Genomic DNA, 11,034 nt, shown 5'->3' on the forward strand with positions numbered 1-11,034 from the left:
TCCTGCTCAACGAGAAGAAGACGAAGGTCTTGACGATCACGGGAAAGCGTCTGGCTTCAAAGACAAGCGTTAATCTGTCTGTCAAGGCGGGAAATGGCGCAATAGCACTAGATAATGTCCCGAGTGCAACGCTACTTGGACTCGATTTAGATAGCGAACTTTCGTTTGATGGACATGTTGAAAAGATTTGTAAAAAAGTGGCCTCTCGTATCGCAATTTTAAGAAAAATAAGATCGTTTTTGCCGTTAGCTCAACGCAAGCAAATTTATGATGCGTTAATACAACCAATTTTTAATTATGGCAGCGCAGTATGGAGCGTGTGAAACAACGAATCTTTATATAGAATTTTTTAAGTTACAAAAGCGCGCAGCTAGACTAACTCTTTTTGCGGAACCGCGCGCACCCTCTGTGGAACTTTTTAATAGACTTGGCTGGATTCCTATATATGAACATTCTAAAATTAGTAAGTGCGCTCTTGTACATAAACGGATACACGGTAACGTACCTTTATTTTTAAGCGAGCATCTGAATCTTAATAGTTTTGTACATAGTAGATCCACCCGCTATGCAAATTTTAATATACGCTGTCCAAAATACAGTAGGGAGACAGAAGGCGGGCGCACTTTTTCCGTTTCTGCCACCCGCCTTTGGAACAGTCTCCCTATTACAACAAGGCGAATCGAACAACCTGGGCCCTTCAAGAAATCTCTAAGAGATAGGGCGTTTTCGGAGCAGCGTCTTTTGCACCATTTTATCATATAATTTTTGTTATTTATTGTTAATTTTTAATATAGTATTTTTAGAATTTTTATAACATAGTCGGATTTGTATATATTATACATTTAAGGGAGGGCCACAAGTTTATTAGCTATGCTATTATGTGTCACCCTCATTTAAAATAAAGTCTTTATTATTATTATTATTATTATTATTATCCTGTGGCAACCAAGGGACGTCTCTCGGGCCACTCCCCCGCGGCTCATCCCCCGCCTGTGTGCCAATATCATGCTTGGCGGAAGGAGGAAGTTTTAAATCACGCATGACATTTTACGTCGTGACCAAGCCAAGGATTAAGTACAAGATACTATCATCTCCGGTATCACGACGATAAAATGTATCTGGTCATCTAATCCACTTAGACTTTTCCTTCCTTGATATAGAACGAAATTGAGCGCGATAAGGAATGTCGTAATATTAATGATTTGCTGTGCGTTAATTGTGAGTTCTGAGAAAATAATTCCACATAGTAGATTTTGATGATAGAAAACAATTACTTTGCAATGTTTTGATTTACACTTTGGGGAAAGCTGTGGTACAGGCAGTATATGGGGGCGGCTGGACAATCTCGAAATCACTCTTTTCCATAAAAGGTTTAAATAGATCTTAGTTAATCTGAACAATGTATATCATTTTTTATCATAATCTCCTTCCCATTTGGCATAGCACTACCACAGTTTGGGAATAATTATCAGTTTTTATATCTATTTGTCATGATACTGGTTTAACTGTCATACTTGAAGGAGTTTTGTCAAGAGTACTACGGGCGTGACTCTGATACTATCCAAGATGACTCTGTACTATTCGGGACAGACTCGGTACTATTCGGAAGTGATACGGTACTATTTGTGAGTGACAGGCCATATTCGGGAGTGACTAGGTGCTATTCGGAAGTGACTCGGCACTAATCGGGAGCGACTCGATACTAATAGGGAGTGACTCAGTACTATTCGGGAGCGACTCGATACTAATCGGGAGTGTCTCGGCACTATTCGGGAGCGACTCGATACTAATCGGAAGTGACTCGGCACTATTCGGGAGCAACTCGATACTAATCGGGAGTGACTCGATACTAATCGGGAGTGACTCGGTACTAATCGGGAGTGACTCGATACTAATCGGGAGTGACTTTCTAAAATATATCTATAGAGGCTGTCCGGTGGTTTCTTCCTACGTAAATATAATACTAAAAGCTATGAATGACAAAAATGACACAAGAAAAAAAAATACTGCACGTTTTACACTGAAATTTCAAAAAAAACAGTTTATACAGAAGGAAACAAAGAAAAAAAAGAAAACTTATCATTATGGCCGAGGATCGACCTTTTTTTTCTGGAAAATAAATATAAAGGAAGACCATATATCCAGACGTGGCGCTGAATCACCGTATGGCAGCAAAAGCTTTATGGCCAGGCCGGAGATTTCGGCCCCAACACCGCTATCTAGCGAACTGTACAACACAAAGGAACCTGAGGTACCCGCGCATTAATGGGGAGACAATAACCAGATTCCTAGCCCTGTCTTATACGGTTACGCGACGCACAGCTCGCTGTGACAAAAATATCAATGTCTATTAGGGCGCCCTAGGTCTCAAAGGAGCCAAATACCTCTTTATAACTAAAAAATATGCGACTTGCCTAACAGAGCTACACCGTCATACTGGCTCTGTTTGCTGTGAAACTTAGGTGTAGATTAATCGGTGTGCTAGAGTCGTATCGTTCTGGTTCGGTTGAGTCTCAACCATTCAGCGGTTCCATAGTAAAAGAGGCCTAAGACTACCGAAAGGTTCTTGGCTAGCCTTGTCAGTGTATACTCCGTCGTTTGTCATTAGAAATTGGATCAATAAGAGCACATCATGACTGAAATTATTTTGGCGAGCTTCTAGATTTTGTGTGCCATGCCATTTTGTATCCATGGTAAACGCAGGAATCTTTCTGAATCTGCCAGCTTGGAGAACTTCCAAAAGATTGTGTTAAAACGAGCAAACAAGCGATGCCTTTATCTTAAATAATAAGCAAATAAACACCGATACATATGCAAAATGAGCACCGCTACAAAGATCGCGTACAAAGATTAATTGCCCAAACCAGGGCGGTTAGGTAGGGTGTAAGGGGAGGGGAGGGGAGACTAACGGAACCTCGTTCGCTAATTTTAATTACAATTTGGTTTAGAATATGAAATTTGAATTTAAAAATATCATTCCTAGACTTGTCTATCCGAAATGTTTCCATTTATGGTAAAATAATGCTATACCAAACTGTGTGCGCTCTAAAATACGAGCATTTTCATCACAGCGGTCGCGACAACAATTTATGCAAATTTTAAATTTTGCACTAAAAACGTGAGTGATCAAAAAATCACTAATGCATCAATCTCTTAAAAGAACTGCTTTGTTACGTCTACAAAAATAGCTTTCTTTCAACCGAATAAGGCTCAGAGCATTTTACATGAGACTTATAATTTGTGACTGCTAGGGTGGCAGTGTTCTGATTATATTTGCGAAACCGAGCCCAGGGGTGGGAGGAGCTTTCCCTTTTAAAGCGGAACCTCGTGTTTAGCCCTGTGCAAACTGCGCCAGCACCGGCCAGCATTGCTGGCGAATTCTCGCTCGACTGACCACAAGACAAAGGAAATGTCAGAAAGTCCATTTCACGTTTTGACCTTTTCTTTGTCCTATAGTCAGTCAAGCGAAAACTCGCCAGCAATGCTGGCAGGTGCAGACAGTTTGCACGGGGCTTTTAAGACCGTAGCGAGACGAGTAGGATGTGAGTGAGACGAGTAGGTCGTGAGTAGGAAGCAGACGAGTTATTAAAATAATGTGAATTATCCATCTACTAATCAATGAAATGCCTCGACGCCCTTATCGGTGCGATTCTTGCCCTGCGCATGCGCAACAAGAGAAATCCCTTGAGGCTAGTAAGCGTGCAGATTTCTTTAACTTAGGTGGGATTTTTGGGATAACTAACGATAACCTTTTTCATGGCTAAGTTAAAATTTCATTTTTTTGTATATCCTTGAATATTTTTTTCCAATATAATATATTGTTTTTTAAATAAAAACAAAGCAAAAATAAAACGAGTTTTATGATATTTTGAATTGCGTTATAACTAAATGAACTCTAGATATTGACTATTGGAGGGAAAATAAAACAAATGAATGAAAAACTAATTCTGAGAAATATTTGAAAGGAGAGAAACCATTCTTATACCAACAAAAAGCAGGATTCCCTATAGTTCACGTGTCAACATATTTATTGAAGTTGGCGGAAATGTTGTGAAAAATGAACCTCGAGGCGTATTGTCTTCTTGCTCTTTCATTTTCAGTTGCCAATGTCATGCTGTCTAAATAAATTAAACTTACCTGCAAATCAGTAATGAAAAATACTCCTTGTTATAATAAAATAATCTGTTTAAAGAGTAAAGTTTATTAATATAGCAAGCAGAATATACCGACTGGTTAACTTTCTGCAATGAATAGAAGATTGAATTAAAAGAAGAAGATTTGAAGATTGAATAGAAACTTGCCGAAAAATTAATATACTTCGTTGTTAATAGAATTTCAAGTTGATCAAGTGAGACTCTGAAGTTCATTTTCCCGTTCTGCTTGGAGCAGGTGTTCTTGTATGGTCTTGCTAGATAACCTTAAAATTCGCTTGATCAATTCTTTGCACATTTCGCGCCAGGACTTTTTCCCGCCTAAAATACGACGCACGCGCGCTTTCAAGGTTCTGGGTAACATTTTAGCCAAAGGGGCGATTATATGCCAGCCACTTCAAGTTCTTCCCCAAGTTTTCATCATATTTGATATTTGCTTTGGGTAAACAATATGCCTTTACAGCCATTTCCGTTTAGCAGTTGAAGCAAACTTAACATCGAGATGTTCCATTTTGTGAAAGCGTTTGAAAAGAACTTTTCACTCAGTGTGCTGAGAAATGTATGTGCTATATTCGAAGATGTGAATTCCAAACCAGATTGCTTTTATATCTTTTGATAGAGACCCCCTCGAACTTATTTATTTCATTTGATAAAAGATCTTCCAGATATATGTTTTTATATAATGTAATGAAATCGGTACGAGCGAATATATATATATATATATATATTTTTACAAAATGTTTGTTGTGAAAAAATGTTTTGAAAACACGGCGCATAAAGAACAATATTGTACAAAATAACATTTATATTGTAGTGTGTAATCCACGGACGGCACCAATTAGCGCAAAAGATAACGAGATCAAAACTAACTTAGAGTGGACTTCGGCCACACTAAAGCTCATCGTATCAAGCTTTGCCTTATATTTATAATCCTGATTTGCAAAATCTTAGCGAAGGGCAAATCAAGGCAGAAGACTGAGTAGGGAATCTAGGCGAGCAAGATGATATCTCGTTTCTTTTGCGTGTTGAATACGCATTTTCAGCGTTCGTTAGGCACTACGCACTTAGTGTGTTGACAAGAAATAAGGCTTGTCTCGAACCTGTCGCGAGACCACAACCTTGAAAGTCTCTGTAGTTGACATTCTTGAGTCCCTACATGTAAAACTGTAATCGCTTTACAAGTGCATTCAAAATGTCCTAAACTAACATTAGCAAACGTGTCAAAGACGCGCAATTTTCGCCAAAACAAGACGAGCATAAGGAATTTAAATTTATTTTATTTGCTCCTCAGGAATTGTTACGTGCTTCAAGGCTCTGGGACAATGTAGCTCCAGGCGTTTTCTAGCGTTTAATGTAGCTGTTACTGTAAGACGAAGTTTGCTTCAGAAAAAATTACAGGTACAACCACCTGTCATTGTACAAAGCTAGAAAAACAGCGGCTTCTTTTTTTGAAAACTCCTCAAATTCTCACATACGTGCCTTTGTAATTCACACTCAAAATTCACACTCACGACTCGGTAGGGGAACAAAGCACAACAAGTCTAATCCTATGAAAGCTGAGGTTGCGAAGGGCGAATGTTGCTTTTGAGCTGGTGCGCTAATGCGTCGAAACGTCATTTACGACGTGTGTCCCTGATCCACTGAACGATTTGTGTGTTAATTATTATGCTAAACTAATAAAAGCTGGGACTGCAGCCCATGCGCGCTCATTATTTTCCTAGCCACGACACGGTGCAATAGCGAAATCAATCGTATTGATTATATGAAGTTTGCTATCGTGAATTTGAACCTTATAAGGTGCGCTTCAAACCGTCGATTGATCGGCAAGCTAAATCGCGACAAGCCGTAAACCCGAGCCTAGCAAATTAAAATAATAACATACCATAGAAAGCCCGAGGAAATGAAGAGTAAATGAAACGTGGGTGAGTCAAGATAAAACGATCTGGAAGTCTGACATCACTGTAGTTTGGTTCAAGCATTGGTCGTATCACGAGCTCAGTCAAGTGGCGAATATGGATCAAGCCAACGCTACCAACAACAGTCTTCCGTCGAATGCAACCCTACCGTTTTTCTGCCGCGAGGACACAGTACTAGAAACAGCGATCAAGCTCATTGCTTATACTGCCGTATTGATTGTGTCCTTAGTGGGAAATATCCGTGTCATTTTATTGATTCTCCGCAGCCCCTGTTTGAGACGACGCACAATCAATTTAATGGTGGTTAACATGGCTTTATCAGACCTCTTCCTCTCGTTATTTGCGATCCCTCGCACCATGAGTGAAATCGTCACGGAAATAGGACGGTGGCATGTGGACGGCCCGGCTGGCACCGCGCTCTGCAAATTCGTCTTCTTTATTCACGATGTATCAACTGCGGTTTCCATAGAGTGCCTTGTTTTAATCGCAGTGGATCGTTTCTGTGCGGTGATTTACCCCATCCGCACCGCCACCCGTACAAGATATCGAGCGTTTCTCATCCCACTGACATGGATTATCGCCTGCGCCATTCACTCGCCAACTCTCGTCATCTACTTCCTCGAATACGACCAGGGATTTATTTACTGCGAATATCGCTGGTCACCCATCCCCGAAGAGCACGCGCGCATCGTCCGCGATCATTATATCGTGATGTTCTGCCTACACATGGTGCTGCCTTTTTTCCTTCTGACGTTCCTCTACTCGGGCATACTCGTCAAGCTTCACCAACGCGGTTATCTCCTGCGATCTGCGCTAACACACCGTATGAGCGCGCGAAAACGCCGCGAACACAACATCCTAAAAATGGCAATTACCATTCTCATCGCGTTTGCCGTTTGCTGGGCTCCGTTCAATACATTTGTAGTCTTGGACGTTTTTGTCCTAGACGGACCAAACTGTTCCCTAAGAGTCTTTTTCTTTTTCGCAATGTTCCTGGCCTATATGAACAGCGCAGTTAATCCTGGGATTTATCACTTTTTCAGTCGAAATTTCAGGAAGGTCTCAAAGCGTAACGGTACTCGCCCGCGAGGCGTAATAGCACCAAACATCAACCACATGGCGGCGTGCTGTCAGCTTCGACTCTCTCTGCCTCGTCCGCGGAAGACAAAGAGCGCAGGGAATACCCCCAAACTTGAGCTTATTACTGCTCTATAAGACACGCACCCGGCTTTTACGCACAACACCGCCTCTGGTAACAAACTCCAGACATTTTCTGATACAGAGCGTTAGAAGAATAGATAATAGAAGAGGAATAAACTGTAATCTAGTTCAAAATTATGTCATCGCCCCTCATGTTCTTTCAAAAGGTTCATCTGACTTACGTGTAAGATACATGGCTTTGTTAAGCCTACTTCAGCATAGAGCATATTTAGAACGCCATCTAACTTCGAGTGTGAGCTGTATATACCTTGATATTGTAAATAGGTAGCGCGAGACCTGTAAAGTCTAATATATTGTATGATACTGATTGTAAAAGACATCACTCGCATTATATCTAGCGAACTGCGATAGTTACACGACTATCGAATAGATTTAAATGATTCCATCGCCGTAGCTCTATTGTCTTTGTATATTATAGTTTGCCCCCTCATCATTAAACACATTGTATATACTAAGGCAAGTCAGTGAAGTCATACAAATAAATTGGGTAAAATTGTTGTGTATTCGATAAGTGTAATCAATTTTGGTTGGCAGGTTCGCGTCAAATGCAAGCTCTGAGCAGCGTTTAATTCATTTGATAAAAGGTTGGTCTCGTCGACGGCTCTTTTCTTTGCCACTTTACATATATTACGTCCTTCATTCCTTTAACTCCCCGAAAGTGTTTCGACTTAACTCGCCTTGGGGAACACCTCCAACCTATCAACAGATTAGGAGAGACCTATTTAGAAGCAAATAACGCAGCGCTGGTTCTGCGACTTTGTCTATGTGATTCTGATTTCATTTAGATAAGACTTTCAATTCTCGGGTAATTCTAAGAATATGCTAGCAAGACAAATAAATTACCCTAAAATATCAATAAAGACAGCAATTTCATTTTTTCCTTTCAAAATAAACGTCCGTAAGCAGGGGTTTTGCTAGTAATGTCAATAAATGTCAGACCCGACATCTTATTGGAGTTCATTCTAAGGATATTTTTAAAGTTAAATAACTTAAACCGAACTTCAGTTGTAAAAGCAATTACTGGCTTTTTCCACGCAAAATAACTGATGGACTCAAAACAGTATATTTTGCTAATACAATCCACGTTAATAATACATCCATATTTAAATCCACGAAAAAGGATATTATACCCCTTGATGCAAAACCCTTTATAAGAAAACGGACTATAGAACCACAAATGTATAGCTTTCGAGTTCATATTAATGACGTATCGAAGATCGGAAGAAAAAGTCAATTATGGTTTGAATTACCCTAAAGCAAAAGGCTCTATTCGCGAATTTAGACCGCCCGGTACAAGATATGTTTTATCACGATAACATCGTCAGGTTGTGGTTTTCAAACGTCTCAGAGACGTATGACACGTATTTGTTTAAAGCGTTTTACCAACTCTAGTTTTTCGTGAAGCTGTCGATCTAAATGCAGACATTTGAATTATGATTATGTGTATGGAAGCTCCGGCTATTGCAACCAAAGGCGCCATCCGACCATTGATTGTCTCAAATGGAATCTAAACTTAGAATATAACCTAATCACAGTGTAGCCAGATTATTACTGCTGGGAAACAAGAATAAAAATGGAATAATCTTTAGATTGATCGGAAATCGGGATGCAATTTGGGTATTTTATTGTCTTAATTGTGTGAGGAGAGGTCATTTATGTTAGTTCACCTGCATATATCGTGGAAAGAACAGGAGCTTTATTACCGAACGTGCGCGGAGAATCAAAAGACATTTTTTTATCTTTTTTCATACTACACGTACAGTCCTGCGCAAAATAAACAAATGTCAACAGAAGCAAATAAAACGAGATAAAAAGTGCAAAAAGGCATTGATAAAAACTATTGACTTAAAACTAGTTTAACCCGGGTAGACAAACAGTAAATTACACAAGTAAAAAATATACAACCAGAGAACGTAAAGCTAAATAAAAAATGTGTTTTTCTTTATCAATGGGAACAAAAGTTGTAATAAAAATGAATAGAATTAAAAAAATAAACTAAATTTGTGACCTCCATAAACATTCAAAATAATTAAATACGAAAAGGTTATAAAATTTCTCGGATTCTCTTATTTGCTGCTGTAAATTGCATCCAATTCGGACAAGACCGCAAAAGTCTTTTCTAAGTATCACTTTAACCAAGAGCACGTTATTGTTATCGGCCTGCCCTTGTAAAAGCGATCGCGCGCTTTCTGTCGCTTCTGATTGGTTAATCTCTAAGGAAGACCTCTCAGATGATTGTGTTCTCGAGAGTGCTTCTCTTAAGGACCTTCGACAGGACGCGCAGGTTGTGCTAGCAATAACGATAATTACTTTGGACTACACCCAGTCTATTTCGCTCTAACAAAATGTGATATCTCCTTTTCTTAAAATTGAATGCCCAATTATGTGTTTTCAGTTTGGGTTCAAAGCTTTCCGTAATACCCTCCCACAGGGCACTAGGCATTAAAGAATCAATCAGCCACTTCTTTGATATCAAAGCAATTGAAAAATACAGCTGTTGATCTAAAGAAGGCGTAAAAAAACAACCGCCTACGATAACAAAACGCTACAACCAAAGAAGTCAAAGACTAGTACAGCAAGAACAAGCATGGCGTCCATGACAACCATAACACATAAATTGCCGTAGAATCCGAAGGATTGGTTTAACTTTTTTAAGAAAGCAATGTAACACACGTATGGTTTCATTTCCCTCTCGGATGCCGATGACCTATATCTCTATAAACCGGGCAACTAGAGCCCTTTTAGTGTTACTTTTATCTGAGCCATAGGGGCAATACACTCCTAAAGCGGACAACGTATATTTCTTGTCAGTTTTCTTACTAACTGCATAAAATATTAGCCGATATCGTTGATATGTAGTAGAGCACGAAAAAGTTATTATGGCCTTATGCCTAGAAATGAACAAATGGATGCATAAAATATGATGCAATTACTTTCGAGATGTATTTTGTCCCACTTCCATCCCCTCACAAAAATAATTCACACATTCTGAGTACATTCTGAGTACATGTCATTCCGCTTGAGAAGGAGGTGTAACCAATGTTTGTGTTAGCCCTAAATCACAAATATTAGCATTCGATTGAGGAAAATGCAATAGTTTCGTCTGAAGGAAATCGCTCAAAACATATAAGAAACACAGTCTCAACATTTTAGGTACATATTGTTTTTCAAGAAATATCAGGAAATGTGGCTGTCATTGAATAGAAGCGTTTGTTCGGTTGAGTCAATAAGGCGGCAGGTTAGTCTTTGATCACTGATAACTAGGCATAAAAGCGGATGTAAAATTCGGTGAACTCGGAACCACTGTCATTAGTAGGTGAATCACATCAACTCCAAGGCGTGGTTAAGGCACTGAGTTTTGAAGAGAAAACGCGGTATCTTTACGCTATAATAAAACTTCCCACGCATTGGTGGTAAAAGGGTTATTAAGAGTGTTCCTATGCCGAATGAGGGGGCATTACTCTTAGACTAAGGGCATATGATAAAGCACCTAATGTATTTTCTAAAAAAAAAATGCTATGAGAGTCTGTGAAACTAAAGTTGTGTAGCGTTTTTACGTTATGGTTTATATATGCATCTTTTGCTAACGCATACTAGACAAAGAAAAGAAAGCCCCAAAGGCGTCCTGAATTAGCCATTTTAAAAACGCCTTTTCCACGAATCATTAACGTAAATTGGTTAAAATGGTCTATATTGTTTCACGGGGACTTCCTATTATCATTCTCAAGGTTTTGCGTTCTTTGTGC

The 11,034-nt window shown here is 39.4% G+C and overlaps 1 protein-coding gene across 1 annotated transcript; it reads left to right on the forward strand.

Annotated features, from left to right (window-relative positions):
* Positions 1-5,497: 5,497 nt before the first annotated feature.
* LOC5510204 (somatostatin receptor type 2) lies at positions 5,498-7,784 on the forward strand. Its single transcript, XM_001630634.3, has one exon. It carries the CDS (start codon positions 6,164-6,166, stop codon positions 7,280-7,282), a length of 1,119 nt encoding a protein of 372 aa, XP_001630684.2. The 5' UTR covers positions 5,498-6,163; the 3' UTR covers positions 7,283-7,784.
* Positions 7,785-11,034: the final 3,250 nt, after the last annotated feature.

Source organism: Nematostella vectensis, chromosome 10, assembly GCF_932526225.1.
Source record: "Nematostella vectensis chromosome 10, jaNemVect1.1, whole genome shotgun sequence".
NCBI classification, from domain to species: Eukaryota; Metazoa; Cnidaria; class Anthozoa; order Actiniaria; family Edwardsiidae; genus Nematostella; species Nematostella vectensis.